This window comes from Macaca nemestrina, chromosome 7 (genome assembly GCF_043159975.1).
Source record: "Macaca nemestrina isolate mMacNem1 chromosome 7, mMacNem.hap1, whole genome shotgun sequence".
NCBI lineage: Eukaryota > Metazoa > Chordata > Mammalia > Primates > Cercopithecidae > Macaca > Macaca nemestrina.
The window spans coordinates 126944604-126964669 of NC_092131.1; the positions used below are offsets into that span (position 1 = coordinate 126944604).

At 53.2% G+C, this 20066-nt stretch overlaps 1 protein-coding gene across 2 annotated transcripts in view; it reads right to left on the bottom strand.

The window, feature by feature from the left end:
- Positions 1-20066, bottom strand: part of LOC105490947 (coiled-coil domain containing 33) — a 101183-nt gene that overhangs the window by 65875 nt on the left and 15242 nt on the right. For both annotated transcript variants that reach the window (XM_071101009.1, XM_011756959.2), the window contains exons 3-5: positions 8912-9045; positions 4710-4819; positions 3055-3171 (exon numbers count right to left, since the gene is read on the bottom strand). In XM_071101009.1, the coding sequence (XP_070957110.1) occupies positions 3055-3171; positions 4710-4819; positions 8912-9045 (361 nt within the window). The remainder of the gene's footprint in view (positions 1-3054; positions 3172-4709; positions 4820-8911; positions 9046-20066) is intronic.

Here is a 20066-nt window from a genome sequence, read left to right on the forward strand (position 1 = left end):
TGTTAGAAATGAACTGGGTCACGTTATTTTCCTGCCCGACACCCCGCATGCCCCTCTGCCGAGTCTCCCGACAGGCCCCCAGTCCCTATCTTCTTGCTCCACATTCTTTTACTCCTGCCACACGCCCCTCTTATTTCTGCCACAGGGTCTTCACACATGCTGATCCCTCTGTACAGACCCCCCGCAGCTCCCACCAACCCATCATGGCTGACTCCTTCTCATCCTGTAGCTTAAACATCACCACCTCTGAGAAACCTCCCGTGACCATTTTTAATAAAGTAGCCCACCCTATCCTCCCCATCTCAGTTGCTGGATTCCCTTTGCCATAGCACTCATCATAGCCTATGTTTATTCTCATTTATTTCTTGTTTCTTTTCTGTCTATTTGGCTAGATCCCAAGCTCCACATGAGCAGGGACCATGTCTGCTCATTCACGGTTGTCATCCTAGGTTTTAACAAAAGTGCCTGGCATAGAAAAGAGCTCAATATCTGCTTGAGGATAAATGAGGATCATATGGGCTGGGCACGATGGTTCACGCCTGTAATCTCAGCTCTTTGAGAGGGCGAGGTGGGTAGATCACAAGGTCAGGAGTTCAAGACCAGCCTAGCCAATATGGTGAAACCCCATCTCTACTAAAAATACGAAAATATTAGCTGGGCCTGTAATCCCAGCTACTCAGGAGGCTGAGGCAGAAGAATTGCTTGAACCTAGGAGGTGGAGGTTGCAGTGAGCTGAGGTCGTGCCACTGCACTCTAACCTGGGTGACAGAGCAAGACTCTATCTCAAAAAAAAAAAAAAAAAAAGAAAGTGAGGATCATATGAATGAAGAAGAAAAGAGGGGAACAATGGAGGAAAAGGTTTACCCTTTCTGTGTTTATGAGCATGAAAGAAGGAGAGACAGAGAAACAGAAAGACCCAAGAGGAAGAAGGGGAGAAGGCAGGCAGTGGTCTGGGTGAGGGTCTTGGGGCATGTGTGGGATCCTAGTTCTGTGGTGCTGATGGGAAAAGAAGCAGGAAGAGGAAGGGGCTCTGGACACAGCTGACGGACTCTGCCCCAGGCATAGCTTGAGATGGGAAGAGGTTCTCACTGGTCTATTCCAGCTCAGCCATTCACTCCAGCTGGGTCACATTGGCGAGTTCCTGCCTCTGGGCCTGTTTCCCCACTCGTGCATGGAAGGATTGAACCATAATCTCCCCTGAGTTTCTAACTCTGACCTTCAATGGGAGGAGAGGGCCCAGGAGTGCAGCTTGTTCTGGATCATTCTCCCTTTTCTTCCTCCACGCCCTCTTCTCAGGCTCCTCTTTCAATACCCATCTCAGCTGATTGCCCAACCTCTAACCCCACACAGGTGTGAGCTGATGGGCACGTACAATAGTCCTTAGGGCCTTGCAGCTCTCACTGAGGGCTCTGGAGACTGAATTCCTTCACTACATTCAAAGGATTGAATCTCTGATGGTACACTTCACACTTTGGAGGGGTCTGGGGTCTGGGGCTGAGGGATTTCACTGGAGGCTGGCAGGCCCTACTGTTCACAGGCTCCCCAGCAGATGTAAGGCTGAAAAGGGGGTGGTGGCAGCTAATTTGCATCTGTTCTGTGTGGACTCTGATCAGGTGTGAATGAGACAGCTGCCCAAGTACACCTGCTCATGACAGCCTGGGAGGTAGCAGAAGTTCCTGCTCCTGCCATGCGCTCACCATCAGGGGCAGGCAGCTGCTCTGTGGCCATACTCGTCGCACAGATGGAGAGGGCATGGAGAATGGGCAAGGTGCTGTTGGCCAGAGAAAGCCCCCACTCTACCGCTCTACCAGGCAAGTCAGAGGGCTGGGTGGGGTGGGGCAGCCCTAAAGTTCTGCCTGGGTCTTGGGGATGTGGCCCCCTCCCTGTGGGGTGCGGCCTGGGGACCACAAGGCCAGGCTGTTGCCCCTCTTCCTTGTTCTGTGTGTGTGTGAATTGCTGGCTGTCCTCAGGAAAGGGTGTGATAGAAGGTGTCAGGGAGCAGAAGGCGCCTGTAGGTCTGACATGCTGGCATTGGAGGGGTGGCTGTGGGGGAGTAGAAATGTGGGTTAGGAGTTTTGGCTCCTATACCATACTCCCCTTAGGTCTCAGTGTCCCAGGCTGTGAAAGAGGACAAAAGAATGCTTCCTCCTCTGCCAGGCTCACAGTGCTGGTGGGTGGGAAGTAGTGGGGGTGGGAAGGATAAGAACAGATCAGCCAAGTCTGGGTAGGTGGAAACTCAGAGCTTCGGTCCTGTGGCTCTCACCCTGATCATACTCAGGCTATAGCTGAATTTGAATCTGTCACCCATGGGCAGTTTGAAAGCTGGGGGAATGGGAGAGGGGCCAGGTCCCTGGATCATGTCTGCTTTGAGCATCAAGAGTTCCTCCCAAAGCTGCTAACTGGCCTAGCGGGTGGATGGTGATGGGTCAAGGGTTGGTGGCCAGACCTAAGGTGGGCCCAGCCCTGTCCTAGCTAATGGAAGAGGCTCTGTAAACAGTTGCTGGATGAATAAATGAATGAATGAACTGAATACCTAATCAGTAGACCAGTCAAACTTCTTTAGACACGGTGCTGAAGGAAAGCTCAAGGAGGCCCTAAACTTTTGCTTGGGGGGCTGAGGCACTATCCCAGGAGGGGAAGAATAGAACAGGAAACAGCTGGGCTATGGGCTAAGGGGGAGCACAGGGCTTCTCCCCTGCCCCTAGCATAAGATCTGGGGAGACATAAGGCTCTGGGATGCTCTGGTCCCCACTGCAGCACAGAGATGGTACACGAGGAGCAGTGGTGTGGCTGAGCCCCTGCCCCTCACCTCCAAGGCAGAGAGGGAAGGAGAAGAGGCTTGAGCATCTTCATCCTTGTCATCCCTGCCAAAGGGCTTGTCTTCACAAACTCCTTTTGCTATTTTGGAAAGGCCTGGTTACTTTTTCCATTCTTGATACTCTGCTCCATACCCTCAGGCCAGCCAGTGGGGGCCAAGGGCAAGGCGTGGGGCCTGCTCAAAGTTTGGCCCCTTCCCACTCCACCCACCACCCCAGAGGGCCCCAGCTCTGGTACCTCCAGAGCTGTGTGGTTGCAGCCGATGTCGTGGGGGATGAAGCTGCTCTTCCGAACGACTGTGGCATACAACTGGGTCTTGGCAGTGGCTTCATCAGCTTTCCCAGACTGGGTGGGCTGGAGACAGGGTGGGGGCAGAAGAAACAGAGGAAGGAGGGTGTCTAAGGGGCAGATCCTGGCCATAAATCCAGCCCTCTGCAGACAATCACTTGGCATTGCTCCGCTGGGGCTCCGAGCTGATAATTAAAGCTCATGGTCCCTGTGAGCCCTTCCAAGGAGATCAATATAATAAATCTTCCCTTTTCCATTTGAATATTTCATCACCCTCACAAGGACCACTGCCTGTCTGCTCTCCAGTAAAGATGTGATAACAAGGCCTGGGTTGTATGTGAACAGACAGCCAGGGGGCCTGGGTGATGCCCCCAGAATTACAGCTCAAGTGCTGAGTCTCCCAGGGTGAGTGGTGCATCTCTTTTACTTCCCTACCTGACCCATCCTGAAGCCCTGGGATTGGGGTTCATCACGGGGCCTAAGGGAAGGTAAAGCCCCCTGGTGCCATGATTGAAGAATTGCTTAGAAAAAAGTTCAGTGCTGGCCCAGAGGAGGGATGGGGGGAGGGGAACTGACCAAACTGAGCACCTACTGTGTGCCAGGAACCTTGCCTACCATTGCATGGGATCCTTAAAATGACTGTGCCAGCTTTGCTGATGAGGATGGAGGCCTGGGGGTTAAGTGGATTCCCATGGGTATCCAGCTAGGAGGCAGCAAACCTGGGCTAGGACCCCCGACAATTGTTCTTTACATTGTTCTATACTCTCAACCACTATCAGGGTCTGGAGCGCACAGTGGGGAGGGGAATGTGATGCTTCTGTTCATCTCTGGCTCACTGCCTGCCATATAGTAGGTGCTTCATAAGTCCTTGAATAATGAGAGTGAATTGTACCCCTTACCCCTTAGCACTAGGAGGGAGGACAGGCAGGGGTCTGGCTTTGGAGGCCCAACCTTGGAGTGAGGAGCCTCAGGCCCCTCAGTTCATGGCTTGGACCCAGTTGCTCACTCCAGGGAATGCTTTATGCCATGTAACCCCCAACTCTCCTGGGCCTTCTGACCAAGGCAGCATGGGGAGGCAGCTCAGAAGGAACTGGCTTGGGAGACAGCATGACCTGGGCTCATCCTCAACTCTGCCGCTCACTTGCTCTGTGTCTCAGGAAGAGGAGATTTTTCTCCCCGGGTCCCAGTCCCATGTCTGCAAAATGTAGTTTACCTGGAGGATTAGAGAGGGAGTGTGAAGTGTCTAGCACAGGGCCTCGAAGCAGCAGGTACTCTGTAAATATTGTGTTTCTTTGATTTTTAGATCCACTCTTTTAACATTTATGTAATCAAAATCTATCTTTAATTGGTATATTCATTTAATGTGGCAATTGTCCTATAATAATCAGCTGTCTTACAGAGATGAATTTGGAGAATTCCAAATTCTTGTAGACATCATTCCTGTGTATGTACCAGGAGCTATGTTTCCTGAGCCCCACATGGTCCTAGATGTGTCATGCTGTGGGTGGGTGTGGAATGTTCAGAGCTTCTCTGAGGGAATGACTGGGGACATTCAAGGTGGTTCCCACCTGCTCTCCCCACACTTTCCCAGGCCTCTGACTCACCTTCACCAGCTCAAAGTGGTAGGGGTGGAGGACACGCAGGTACTTGATGGGGATTTTGTAGGACAACAACTCCTGTTTCTTTCTGTTGTCCACCACCTTGAGGATCACATCTGGAAAGATAAAAAGTGAGCACAGCTTCACTTTTAAATGGATCCCTTTCTCTCCCAGCAAGGAGAGACAGTGAGAGGTGCGAGACATTGCTGAGATTAGGAAGCAGGGGCCACACTGAGGAATCAACATGCATGCACATGTGTGGATCACCCCTGTGCACACAAACCCATAAGCATAGTCTGAGCCTCTGCACAGGGCAAAGCTCCATGCCCGTTGCTGTTAGGACTCCAACATGCAATTTTCTCCCATGGTCTAGAAACTCCCAGGCCAGAGATAGACACACACAGAACTGAGTCCAGTCCCCTGTGGCAACAGACACATGTGTGCACACACTGAGACACACAGGCAAGCAGGCATAGCACCTATTTCCAGGAATAAGATTCCTTCCCTTGGTCACAAACACTTGTGCCAGCTCTTGAGGCAGGATGGGGAGAGATTATCTCACACATGTTGCAGGTGGGGAAACTGAATTTCAGTAAGAAAAAGTGATTTGCTCAAGAAATCCTTTAATACAGCTATCAATAAAAGCCTACTACAAGTAAGGGAAAACTAAATACTAAGAATAATGCACCACTTAGTAAACACCCTCCAAATAGACTATATTTTCTCATAAAATAGCATGAATGTTGGTAGAAACTTTTTTTTTTTTTGAGATAGAGTCTCACTTTGCCACCCAGGCTGCAGTGTGGTAGCATGATCTCAGCTCACTGCAACCTCTGCCTTCCAGGTTCAAGCCATTCTTCTGCCTCAGCCTCCCAAGTATCTGGGATTACAGGCGCCCACCACCACGCCCAGCCAATTTTTGTATTTTTAGTAGAGACAAGGTTTTGCCTTGTTGGCCAGGCTGGCCTTGAACTCCTGACTTCAAGTGATTCACCTGCCTCAGCCTCCCAAAGTGTTGGGATTACAGGCGTGAGCCACCGCTCCTGGCTGGTATAAACTTTAAGAAGAACACCAATGTCCTATAAATAATCATGACAGTCCTGTTTAGTGAGCAGGAGTGTCATGATTATTTAGTGAGCATCTACTATGTGCCAGGCATGGGGATGGGCACGTCTCAGCCGTGATTCCAACAAATTCTCACCACAATCCCTGAGGTAGGTATCATCATCTCTGTTCTTAAAATATGAACAGTGGAGCTCAGAGTGTTATATAACTAGATCAACATCACACGTCTAAAAAGTAGATGATGGGAAGGGTTGAATTTGGTGACACTTGAGGCATCTTTCTATTCTGGAAATCTATGATTTGAGGAGGAAGAAAAGATGGGGAGGGAGAAAAGGAGGAGAAGGATACAGGACGGATGGAGAAGGAATGAGAGAGATGGGGTAAGAAAGGATACAAAGGATACAAAACAGAGAAGAACGGGAAAGGGAGGATGGGGCGGAGGGGTGTGCCTGAGACACTTGGGGAGCCCCTTGCCCTCTGCGTCTCTTGAGACAAGGGATTTCAGCACCAGGGACAGCAGCTGGCCCTTGAGGGCTCAGCAGGTTCAGTGGGCTCAGCGGCTGGGTCATTTGGAGCTGGATGGGTCATTTGGATGTGGGGATGGAAAAGGAAGCTGAGAGCTTTACTAAGTATTCTTTCTCTGTCTTCCCCACAGTGACCCTGAACACTTGCCAAGATATCTCAAGAGCTTGTCACATAGGATACATGCTCAAAGGAAAGAAGGGGGAAAAGGCACCGAAGGTGTTGAGGTTGGCTTGAAGAAGGGAGATTGAGGCAAGGGATATGAAGTCAGCAGACCTGGGTTCTAGTACCAGGACACTAACTTGCTCTGTGACTGTTAGCAAGTAATTTAACCTCTCTGAGCTTCATGTTTCTGCTTTTTAAAATGTTAACACTTTAATAAGAAGCCTTGTCTCTCCCCTTGGGTTGCTGTAGGGAGAAGAGTGTGTTTTCAAGCTGTAACATTCTGTGCAAATGCTCCTTGTGGCTGTCACTATTTTCCTCCTCTTTAAGCATCTGCAGCTCTCCATACACAAAGCCTGCTGTAGGCAGACCTGAGGAAACTCTGCTGGGGGATTCCAGTGCTCCCAGCCAAAGCACCACCAGGAGCTGTGCAGGCTGAAGCCCCTTATGCCAACTCGCCATGGACCCAGAATCCAGTTGGGATTTGCCAGGGTTGAAGGAGAGGTGAGTGCCATGCATTTTCTCCACCCGCTATTCCTGGAGCTCTGTGTGGGCAGCCAGCAGATGAGCTGGAATTGGGGGTAATGGACAGCCACTCCTCCCTGCTCCTGTCTCCATGCTACAAACATGCTTCATCAGTTTCCTCTCTGGGCATTGTGCCCTTCCGGCCTCCCACCACTCCCTTTGTGTGGCCAACAAGCTATTTCTGCCACCCGCCTGCTTTGGCCCTGACACAGGGTCTGAAACTCCCCTTTGCTTTTCATTAACACATCCTTGAGCTATCTCCCACCCTTCCCCCTCCTCTTGGCCTGGCCCCCATCTCCCCAACCCCCAACGCAGACATCACCACAGCAACCGGTTCCAACAAGCATCCAGCTACTTCAGTCTGCAATGAGGTGCCTGCCAATATTCCCTGCCTGCCTGTGAGGCCTCCCCACTCTCTTGTCCCTCCTGCAGTTAGTCCTGCCCCTCTCTCTGCTGCACAGATGGGCCCTGGGGTCACTGACCCCATTACATTTTTTCCTCTGTTACCCCAAGTATGTAGAGCCCAGGGCAGGATCCCAGCTCAGGTTCACTCACCACAACCTCTGACTTCCCACCAGCCACATAAATACATGCATGCATACACACACAGCCACACACACAAACTACACATACTCATGCACTGCAAGACACACACCACCATCCAGATCCATCCAGACACACATACACCACAACACTGCAGCTAGACACACACAAGCACACACACACATAAGACACACAGACATGCATGTCTACAAGTACAGACACAGCACACACCACATTCACACATGCGCATGAACCAGCATGCAAGCATTCACAAAGACATGCACACACAGGCACGCATGTGCCTCTGCATGAAATCTTAGGTCAATTTTTCCTCCTCTTTTGCATCTTCTTAAAGCATCCCAATAGCTCCACCTATCCCTTTACAGGCAGAAAAGAAAAATTATTTGGTTTGACCTAGAGCTAGCTCCTTCCCCTTTTACGAAGGCTCCGCTTCCTGTTTCCTTTCTCCCCTCCCATAGTCTCCAGCTGGCTTTCTGCTCTGTGTGAGGAGGACAAGTTCTGTCTAGGTCTCTGGCAAGGTTTCAAGGGAGAGAGGCAAAGCCTGTCCTCTCAGGGAGAGACCACCTGCAAGAAGCAAGTCTGAGGTCCTGACTAGATAAGATTAGAGACATCGCCAGGCACCTCCAGTGTGTGCTGGCAGTGCCCGATGCGACGCCCCACCATTCGGGCATCAGCCAATCAGTATTCCCATGTGTCCAGCCTGCCATTTCCATTCAGCCCCAGGAGAATGGAAATCCAACAGACCCACAGTGTGAAAGTAAATACAAGGGTGCACATGCATGTGTGTACGTGGGCACCTGGTGGCTCAGGCTGACACCTGGGGAGGACTAGGCAGAAAGAGGGACCCATTCTAGGGACATGTCAAGGATTTTTTAAAAAATCAAATGGAAGCAGCAAGAACCCTGCAGCTGCAGTAAGAACATGCAATTCCAAGTCCTTGGACCTCGGTCTTGAGCTTAAGCCAGTTAAATTCCCTGAACGTCGATGTTCTCTTAAGCAATGGGAGCAGCATTGCACCTCCCGGGAGGCGGTGACTCCAAAGAGCGATGTGTGGGGACGTGCTGGGAGGCTGTAATGTCCTGTTTCAGTGAGAGACGGCGGTAATAACAGCCATGAAAATAATAACAACAGTCATAAAAAAGATAAGCTTGCATTGTCTGGAAAATTCATTTATGTGGAACAACTCATTTTTTGAGCAGGATGGGGAGATGAGGCGTGACAGCATTATGATTTTTTCTGAGTGCTTTTAACTGAGCCCAAGGAGGTGTTCAGGTGGCTACCAGTTGCGGTGAGAGGGAGCCTGCTTCCGCCCTAAGTCCTTGGCTGTGTTCACACCCTGCCTGCACATGCCGGCCCATCCCCCACCTTACCTTCTTGCCCTGCATCCTCAGCTTGGATCTCCACGTTCACCGTGTCCCCCCAGATAGGGGCTCTGGTGGGCTCTGAGGTCACAGATGTGACTGCCTTGGAGCTCTGGTTGTTCTTTTCCTCAGATGTGCTTTTCCTGGGGAGAGCAGGGGCAGGGTGAGTCAGAGGGAGGGGTCCTGTCTGCTGCTTGTCCCCCTCCCAGGCTCCATTGTCCATAAATCGGAGTGAAAGGTGGACAGCATGTGGAGGGCTCTGTCTCATGCATAGACACTTGTGTCATCCCAGGCCTCTCCCCGGGCTCCTCTGCCAGCCCGGGTGACCACACTCTCTCGCTGACCACTACTGAGGCCTTCACTTAGTCACAGGCTTCTCACTTTGAGAGGCTCAGGGCAGGGGTGGGGGTGGGGGTAGAGGGTAGATGTCTTGCCCGCCTGACTTCCTAGCCCTCACCAGGGAGGGCTCTCCAGCAAGAGCCCGTGTGCATGGCCTCCCTCTTCTCTCGGTTCGGTTCGGTGGGAGGAAGCCTCTGGGCAGGGTGGCTGTGCAGAGCCCCGCCTGGCTGTCATCTCTTCTTCACCTTATTTCCCTAAACTTCTGGCCCAGATTTCCAGGCTCCGCCCAGCAATCCCAGTTCTAAATGCTTGCAATGAAGCACACGCATGCTGCTGCCTTCTGAGATGCCTGCTGCGTTCAGGGTCTTGGGCTGGGCCCCTGGAGCTGGACACCTGGAGCTGGGTCCAGGTCTGGGGGCAGGGGGTGGTGGAAAGGGCTTTCCAGCCCTCAAGCACTCGGATTGTTCAGGACCAGGCTAAGGTGAGAGGTAAGCTTGGGCCCTCTGCACCCCAAATGCACCCCACAGATATCGGAGATCCAGAGGAGTCAAATGGCTCAGGGAGAGAGTGAATACTTCTGTAGAAGAGGTTACTAGGCCAGGGCCGTCCCCAGTGCTGCTCCATTAACTGCAGCAGTCATGGGCTGAGGAATCATCCCAGAGATCCTGTAGCAGAGGGAGCCACACCACACACCTTGCAGAGGAAGGCAAGGTGCACAAATCGTACCCCAGGATGGGAGCAACGATGTCTTCCCCTCCAGCCCTTGTTCCACCCTCAAGACCCCAAAGGGAGTGTGGGGCAGGCCAATTGGCTCAGATTCCACCTGCTCTGTGCATTAGCAACACCAACATGGTTCTTCCCAGCCCAGCTTGTTCCTCTCCTCCAAGAAGCCCTCTGGAGCCCCCTGACCCTCACTGCTCCCTCTGCCCTTTAGACTTAAGTGACGCTGTGACCTGGCTCCTTGCCCCCACTCATCACATCCCTGCTCCTGTGGGTAACCATGCTTGCAGGAGTTCCGTCTCCAAGCTCCAGAGGTCAACTGAGGACTCCTGCTCTGCTTTGACTGAGTGGCAGTGTGACACAGTGATCGTAAGAAGGACCCTGCAGCCAGGCATTTTGGGTTCCAAATCCCAGCTCTACCCTTTGCCAGCTGGGTGATGTTAGGCAAGGTACAGAACCTGTGGTGCCTTGTTTTCTTCATTTATAAAACAGAGATGGTAATGGTGCCCAGCCTGCAGGGCTGTTGTGAGAAGGAAACAAATGAATATGTGTAGTGCCTGGCACATTGCTAGGTACCAAGAAAGTGTTAATAATTGTTAGTACCTTAAGTTATTAAAATATAAATATAATTCCTGTTCTTACCCCATAGCACTGGAGAGCTTAGCCTCATTGACCCTCCTGTGACCAGCCCCTTTGCCCTGGCATGATTTTTCCCTATCATGCCCCCAACTCTGGGTCTGCAGTTGGGGAATGTCTGGCTGCTCTGGCCAAGGTGTGGAATCCTGGAAAGAGCATAGGCTCGGGAGTGATTCAGAGCTGGGTTTGGAGCCTGTGTTTATCCTGGTGGGATCACCTCCCCTCTGCACCTAGGTTCCTCCTTTTTCAGTAGTACCCTCCTCAGACAGTGGTTATAAGGACTGGAAAGAAGGCATGTTCTGTTCCCAGCACCCAGAAAGCCCCGGTTCATGTTATTCCCTTCTTTGTGATACAGAACAGCCTGAGTGTTTTCTCAAGAGGACCTGCCTGAGGACAGCATGAAGGGGAAAGAGGTAGGCACTGAGTACAAGCTGGGGTGAGAAGGGGCATCTCCCAGAGAGCTGGAGTCCTTCTCAGATGAGTGTCCATCCAGACACATCACCCCTGCAGGCTCTGCAGAATGTACTCCTCACACCCCCAGAGGGGTGTGCGGGAGGCTGCCAGGCTAGAGAGGGAAGGCAGAAGCCTAGCAGGAACGTGGCACTTAGCTTGCTCCCTCCACCCTCAGGTCCCTTTTTCCCTCCGGCTCTGTGACCGTGCTTGACTGAGGGGTGCAATCTAAGCACCTCCTATGACACTCTGTGCCCCGGCTCCCGCTCCTGACAGCTGCCCCAGCAAAGTCAGAGACCTCAGGCTCTCAGCAGCCTCCCTGTGCTACCCAGCCACCCGATCTGCTACTTACAGATATATAGTTAGTGCACAATAAGGCCTCACAGCCTCCCTCCTCAGGGACCTGCACAGAAACAGCAGAAAGCCAGAAGCGCCGAGGGTGTGTCAGGAAGAAGTCAGTCCTTCTGCACCCAAATGTCAACCCCAGAACTGGACACAAAACTGCACCTGCACAGGCACATTCCTGGGGCATTCCCAGGAATCTTCATATAGCTCTGTGTGCACAGAGAAGACACAACTGAATGTGTGAAGTCACAGGCAGCATAGTGACAGGATTCAGGATTCAGGTTGGACCCCATGCCAGCCTGTCTTCTACAGTCCTCATATCCTCCCAACCCTCCTGGGAGGGTGGCAGGAGAAATTCCCAGGTGCAAGAAGGTGGGGGAAGGCGATGGGGCAAGGCAAGGGAGCAGGTGCTGACTTTCCTCCAGCTTAGAAAGAGTTAAGCAACTATTTTCTCCACCTCCCTGCCCCATCTAATATGAAGGTCATCAGGGCTAGGTGAGTGCAGATAAAGCAACTGGGTGGGAGGGGGAGGCCCCAGGGGAAGAGGGAGGCTTTTAGCAGGTGGAGGGAAGCTGTCAGGGTAATGGCTTTTCCTGGCACAGCTGACTCCTCCGGGCCTTGATGCTATTCTAGAATCTGGAGAGCAATAAGGGTCTCTGATTCTTCACAGAATAGGAGCAGGGGACGAGCTCACTCCCTGCTCCCAGCCCCATTCTGCACCCCGCAGATGGGCACGTGGCTGAGTTCCAGGTTCCCGGGCTCCCTCAGGGCTCCCAATGCAGTCTTCGAGCCCAGGGGACCTCTCCAAGACCTGCCTCCCTAGGCCTCTCCACAGGCTGTCTGCAAGGAGAGACCTCCCTCCCCGTCCCCCCAAAGACCAGCCTTGTTAGCTTGGACCCTCTGGCTCCAGGCATCCAGAGCCAGGAGGAGGTAGTGGGTGGTGCCTGCTGTCTCAGGGTCAGATTTAATCCAGTCACAGCATGGGCAGCCATGCCAGGATAGGACTGGAGTCGGATTTAGAGTGCAGCAGCCCCAAGACCAAGCTGCAAGAAAATGTAAACCCCCCTCAACCTGGCCTACCCTCCAGGCTGCTGGAAGGGTGTGTGTCTTTGACAAACTCCAGTCCCCAGCTAGGCATTCCTGGGGCCCCCACCCTAGCGGGGCATGAGGGGGCCAGGCCCAAGCGCAGCTGTGAGTGGGAGGGAACAAGGACTTTGCTTTCCTTCTGCAAGGTCATGACGAAGGGAAAATGTGTCATCTGGTTCCTGGGGGATGCAGCTGTGAGTGGAAGAAGTGAGCATCGGAAAAGCATGGGATTTGATGGACAGAAAGCAAGAGTGCTCATGAGCTGCTTTCCCCCTCACTCCAGGGGACACACACACACATCCACACATACATACACACACATGCACACACACACACACACAGATGCATGCACACACACATACATGCACACATGCACATGCACAAGGCTGCCCAGAGAGGTGTGAGTACCATACTGTACCCACTCTTGTTACCCAGCCCTCAAACTGCCTCCAGGGTCTTCTATTCACACCTGAGCCTACCTCCCTCACCTGCCCTGCCTTCTTTTTGGCCTCTGGCTCCCCTCAAAGCCTCAAAGCATGAACAATAGTCAAGGCTTGGCCTTCTCCTGGGCAGAGCTTTAGAAGCTGGGGCACAGGCAGCCTGGCTTGTTTTGAGTGCCAATCCCAGGCCAGCCACCAGGAGAGCAAAGGAAAGGGGAGGGGCCCGACTCAGATCTGCTGTGGCTGCTGGGGTCCCGGCTGGGCAGGCTTGTAAATCCTGAAAGAATAGAGGGATGTTCCCAGAAGCCCCTGGCACTGGGGAAGTCAGGCAGGCACTGGGAATAATGGATAAAGAGTGGACCTTTAAGTGGATGGATGGTGGAATAGGGGTATTGGGCCCCTTTGACCTGGTCCATCACAGCCCATTGCTGGCTCACCTGGGAAACTGAGAGGGAGGTGAGGGAACTGGCAGTCCTGCAGGCCAGCTGTCGAGGTATCATGGTCAGGCCTCAATCTTTCCTGAGAAGGTAGGGCAATTCCCCTCTACCTGCTTCCTCCATGCCAACTTCTGAGCCGGGGAGGCCTGCCTCCCCCATCCTCCAGAAGTCCAAGAGGCTGCCAGACTCCCAGGCCATAGGCTAGGCCTGCCTCCATCCCTGGAAGGCTCTGAAAAACCCAATTACCTCTTCCCAATCCAGGAGCCCAGTCTTATGCAACAGGAGATGGGAGCTGGCTTCTGCCGAGACAATCATCTGAATGGGGTGGCCAAAGGCTGGGTTCCTGTGTTTCCAACCCTAAACCTGGAGGAGGCAGGGCTTAAACAGATAGATGGAGGATCTTTCCACTTGGAGAAGAGAAGATGAGGCTTGAGAGGGGCTGTCTGACTGATGCAAGTGCCGGCTTGGGAGCAGGGGTTGGGGGAGTCAGGAGAGGGAGGCTGCGGTTCTCCCCTGACTGAGTCCCTCTCAAGGCCCCTTTTTGCCGTGGCCACAAGCAGTGTCCTCTGAGGCCAGGCAGGCAGGAGGGAAGAGCCCCAGCCCTCACACTTCTGGCCTTCGCCAAGTTCCCCTGGGATTGCTGGCCAGGGTGTTGTGCCCAGGGACTCCTCAAAGGAGGAGCTGCGATCTGAGGCAGGGAGTCAGTGCTGAAGCTCCCTTCTCTCCTCACCCCCGCTTCACTAGACAACAGCCTTGACAAGGCCCCCAGTCCATGGTGCCGCCTCCCCCAGCCCCATGCCGAAGGCAGGGCAGCTGGTCCTTGTGGGTTTTGAGCCCCAGGAGGCTGCCACTTAAGGCATGAGCAGGGCTGTTATTCTCAGCAACGCAAGGGGCTCTCATCCTGGGTTTCATTTATTAATTGCACTCTAATGAAGCATCACTAATTGCTGATGGTGCTACAACACTGCAGGTGGGCCTCAGTTTACAGAATAATTGACTCTGGACCAAGGAGAGCGCCAACTGGAGGCCAGCAGTTCCCAGTCCATGAGGGCCTGGCTCTTCCCCTGCCCTTACCTGCAGGGCATGAGGGCTGCTCTGGGAAAAAGAAAGGGCACCTTCCAAGAAACTCTGAGAGAAGCACTCTAGCAAAGGCAAAGATCTTCCTGTTAAGCAAGGATGCTGCTCCTCCACCCCGCCACTACTCACACTTCATCCCAAAGTGTGGGCACCCCTCCTTTCCACCCATGGTGGACAAGGAGAAAAGCACAGCCCACAGAGCTTTGTGATGGCCCAAAGTCAGGCTCAAGTGCTGGTGTGCTGGGCATTGTTGCACCTTCTACCCTCTTCTGGGAAGGGGATTTCCTTATTTTCCAGAGATACATTTTTGCTCTTTTTGAGGCTGGAGGTGATGCAGGACCAGGAAGGGCTGCTGTCTGTACCATCTGTCAGCCTTTGGACTATCATGCTGTGGCCTGTCCTGTGGCATAGCTGGTGAGGGGCCCTGGGAGCCACCTTCTTAGGCCATGGGCAATAGGTGGACCTGTCAGTCAATACCATGGTCCTATGGGGAGGCAATGACAGTCCCCTTGGAAGGTGCGGGCCTGGATGAGACAACCCAGCAGGACTTGCCAGGACGCGGGATCCTCTCAATGGTTCAGTCACTCTAAACAGCCACTCTTCTGAGTACCCCCTTTCTCACGTATGCAGTCTAAGGGCAGGAGGAGCGTGGACCAGACGTAAAGTCGAACTTCCTGACCTCACAGAAATCACCGGACTCTTCTGATTCCTGTCATTCTGATTCTCATTCCCTGCTTAACTCGTGTGCTGTTCAGTCCATGTTTTGAGGTCCGGGGCTGCTCCCTGGCTCAGACACAGAGCCCAGCCTCCTGAGGGGCTCCGATACCCTAGTGCTGGGACTGGAGCTTGTCCACCTTCCTGGGAGACTGTGGGCAAAGGATGAGTGAGTGGGGGCAGCATTATGGTTCCTGGCCCCTCCCCACCCTCACCACCACTACTGGACTGTTCACCCCTCAAGGGCAGGGACCTGTCTTGTCGCTGCTGGAGCTCAGTTCCCACTGCCTGGGCACAGTGGGGCCCAGCAGGTGTTTGCTGAAAGAAGGAAGAGGGGACAGACCATTGGAAAATCAGGTGGGACAGTGGCAGCACCTCCTTTCCAGCTCTGCCAGGCCAACTCACTGGCCCAGGCTGCTGAGCCAGTGGCAGCTCCTCAGGACTGTCCTGGAAATAGCTCTTGGCTGGGAGGAGGGTTCAGATTCCAAATCCTGTCCCAAGAGCATGCCCCCAAAGTGGGGAAGCAGAGCCCAGCTGTGGTGGGGGCGGGAACTGGGCTCCCTCCAGGCCCAGGGGGCACTGAGCACCTTGGTCCAACCTGGCCTCTGGTCTCTCTGTCCCATTCCAGGGTGCTGTGAAGGGATCGAGGTCTGGTTTCGTTGGCCACACTGACCATCCTGAGAGTGCCCTCCACAGTCCCCGGTTAGTCCCTAGGCCCCACTTCTCCAAAGCCACAAGACACCGCAGCAGCACACAGTTGGGAAGTCGGATAATGAGTGACAGGAGAGGGAGGGGGCCACGCCCACCACCTGAGTGACAGGGTCAGCCACTCCTCTGTCCCCATCTTTGTATGGGAACAGGGAAGGGGGAGGTCACAGCCTGCCCTCCCCGGGATAAAACCCCAGGGCCTCCTGAGCATTCCCAAGCCAGGTTTGCCAAAGACCAGAGAGACAGCTTTGCGCTCAGGCTCACGGATCATGGGCTTGAGTCCTGGCTCCTGGCTCACCACTGCTGACTGTGTGGCACATCCCCTAAGCATCTCTGAGCTCAGCTCCTCCCTGATAACAGCACTCAGTATCTTACAGGTTTCTGGGTGGATGGTGGAGCCACAGAGAAGGAGAGAGGATGAGATCAATGGAGAAGGCTAAGTCTGAGTGGAGATGTATATTGGCAGGTGGGTCCATGGGGCTGGAGCTCAAGAGAGAGGTTGGATCCAGGGAATCTGGGGCTTTCAGGATGGGGGAAAGGGGGATGCCTAGGTGAGAGGGATCTCTTAAAAGGTGTGGAGGCTGGGTGTCGTGGCTCACGCCTGTAATTCCAGCACTTTGGGAGGCCGAGGCAGGTGGACCACCTGAGATCAGGAGTTCGAGACCAGCTTGGCCAACATGGCAAAACCCTGTCTCTACTAAAAATACACAAATTAGCCAGGCATGTTGGCATATGTCTGTAATCTCAGCTACTCAGGAGGCTGAGGCAGGAGAATTGCTTGAACCCCGGAGGTGGAGGTTGCAGTGAGCCGAGATCACACCATTGCATTCCAGCCTGGGTGACAAGAGTGAAACTCTGTCTCAAAAAAAAAAAAAAAAAGGAGGTTAGAGATGCATAGGAGAGGCCAAGGACTGAGCCAGGAGCATTGACATTCACAGGATATTAGGACAAAAAGTATCCCACAGTGGAGTGGCCAGAGACAGAGGAGAAAATCAAGAGAGGGGGTTGTCCTGGGGGAGAGGAAAGAGGAAGCTTCAAGAAAGGAGAATGCCTATTTATACATATGTGGAGGATGCACAGCCATTGGGAAAGCACTCCCCTGGCAGAAGGGGACCAGACAGCAAAGCTGGAGGCACCGGTGGCGTCTGAGTTGGGTTGAGGGTTCAGGAAAGGAACAATGAGGGGCCCAGAGATCCTCACTGACCAGAGGTGTTTGGCCTGAAAGTAAAACTTGGCTGATTTACACAAACATTTGGATTTCTGGTTTCTCTTTAAAAATAGAGAGAGGCGACCGGGCATGGTGGCTCATGCCTGTAATCCCAGCACTTTGGGAGGCCGAAGTGGGCAGATCACGAGGTCAGGAGATGGAGACCGGCCTGACAAACATGGTGAAACCCCATCTCTATTAAAAATACAAAAATTAGCTGGGCGTGGTGGCGTGTACCTATAATCCCAGCTACTCAGGAGGCTGAGGCAGGAGAGTCGCTTGAACCTGGGAGGCAGAGGTTGCAGTGAGCTGAGATTGTGCCACTGCACTCCAGCCTGGGTGACAGAGTGAGACTCCTTCTCAAAAAATCAAAAAATAAAATAAAATTAAATCAAAGAGGCTGGCCAGGGTGGCTCACACCTGTAATCTCAGCACTTTGTGAGGCCAAGGTGGGAGGATCACTTGAGGCTGGGAGTTTGAACCAGCCTGGGCAACATAGTGAGACCCCCATCTCTACACATTAAAAAAAGCTAATAATTAAACATAAATAAAAATGAAGAGGGCTGACAACCCATGCCCTCGTTCTTCAATGTAGAGATCAGTGGGAGGGACAGGGGCTGCTCCTCTGAATGAGCTAGGTGCTCTCTGGTTTGCCACAGTCGCTTCCGCTCTCTATTGCATCACATGCCAGGAACTTCAGGATTTGCATAAGTAGCTTGGCTTTGAAGACATTGACTTTGAATTCTGGCTCCACTCCACTGCTCCACTGCTGCTCCACTGCTGCTGACCGTGTGGCACATCTCTTAAGCATCTCTGAGCTCAGCTCCTCCCTGACAATGGAGTTCTGTATCTCACAGGTTTCTGGATGGATAGGTGGAGCCTCAGAGGAGTGGGGAATGAGGAGATCAATGGGATTCCAGGGCAGCTCCTTCTGCTGGAAACTTAGTGTGTGCATGGAGGGATGACAGAATCATGGAGCACACAGGGGTAGGGGGAGCCTAATCAGTGCCCAGAGCCCCAACCCCTGCTCAATGGCTTCCCTCACTCCACTACAAGCTAGACCCTGTGGCATGTGACCCTGGGACCCATGGGGGACAGGCTAGGGCAGAGGGAAGCTGCCTAAAGCCTGGAGGGATCACCAAGCCTCCTGGCTGCTCATGATGGCCAGGAAGGGAGGAGACTCCTGAGCCTGGGCAGCCGCTCTGCCCAGGCTCAGGAGTAAGCAGAGGAGACAGCCAGTGGAGGATGCAACGAGGACACCAGGAAGGCCCCCTCTGGCCTGCCTCACGGCCCCAAATCTCCCGCACAAATGCACTCTGAGGCTGTTCTGCAGGATTCCGGAAGAAGCCTGTGAGGGAGAACTCATGCTTCTTGAGTCTGAATGAGGGTTTCAGGCATGAGAATACCTTAGGGGCCCCAGGTGGCAGAGATGGGAGAACGTCCGGAAAGAATCCTTATGGCTTCCGTCTAGCTGGGGGTGGGTCTCAGGCCAACCATCCTTCAACCACTGACACCAGCTGTGTTTATAACCCTAGGACACAGGGAAGTTCTCACTGAATAAAAATCCCGAGGTTCTGAGTCTCCGGGAACTGATGTCATGGGAGGCAGGTGTGGGTGGAAAATCAAACCATGGTGTGGGGGCCCTGCAGGGAAGATGAAGACCCTGGTTCCCAGGCCTCAATCTGGGCCTGCTCCCCACCTTTGTCTTTTTTCCGATGGGGATCCTGCTGGAAGAGGAGGAGGCTTGGCCTCTGTAGGAGCCAGTGGTCACATGAGAATAGTCATCTTCATCTGCTCCACTCCCACTGGCCAGCCTTGTGACTTCAGACACATTCACGTTCTACCCTGGGCCTTGGCCTCCTTCACTATAACACGAGAATAATGCAGCCTGCTTCCAGGACGGCATCGTTAGAATCAGAGGGCGTGAATAGCCGAGCTCGCAGTGAGCTTTGAGTGGGACATCATCAGCAAGTGGGGGCTGCCTTATTCCTGGGACTATCCCATGATCACTGTCACTGTGTTATTGTTATTTTTGCTGAGCCCAACCCTCTGGCTGCTGAGACAAGCTCATGGGTCACCTGTGAGTCATTCTGAGCCTCCACCCACTCTGCACAGATCCCTGCCTTCAGGAGCCCTTGACCGAAGGCCTCCAGCCAGACAGGGAGGAAGGAGAACTCCAGATCCCAGGAGGGGTCTCCACACTAGTCACGGCATCTTCTCTGGAAGTCTGGGTTAGCGTCCTGTCCCAACAGCCCCCCTTCCAAGAGGGGCAACCACCGCATGAAAGATCAAGGCAGAGAATGAGGTGGAAGGAGCTTTTGGATTTTGAAATCCTACATCTTTTATCCTCCCTTGGGTACTAACTAGTTCTGTGACCTTGGGCAAGTCATGGAAATGCTCTGAGCCTCAGGAACCTCATCTGTAGAATGAGGTATGATGATAATATTATACCTCACTTATAGGACTGGGTGGTGATTAAACTGTATGAAACACAATATACTCCTAGCTTATTTCTCAGGGGTATGGTGGGTATTTGATAACTGTAACCTTCTTTTACCCCCCTCTTGCCAGGATTTCAAACAATTGTCCTACTTTCAACATCTTCCTCAGTTAGTCACCAGAATCAGAGCTCATCCTGTGACCAAGGCCAGGCTCAGTCTAGGGCCAGGGTCAGGGCTCTCAGGCTGATCTAAGAAAATCAAGGATCCTCTGAGTATGACCCTAGCTGGCCCTGATCTGTGCCTCCTCCCCTGTGCCATCCCAAGCCTGCCCCACATGCACAGAGGAAGCAGTGCCTTCCCCTTCGGGTCCTGACTCTGTCCCCACTCATTAGCTCTGGGCAGCAGGCAGCCAAAGAAGCAGCTGCCAACACTGGCAGCCCTGCCATGCAGCCTTTGGCCAAGGGTCAGAACCCCACAGACCGTCTCCTGGCTGGCCCCATTTCCACATCTCATCCTGCCCACTGGGGCACCCCCTGCCTGTCAGTGCCACTGCCTTCCTGGTCC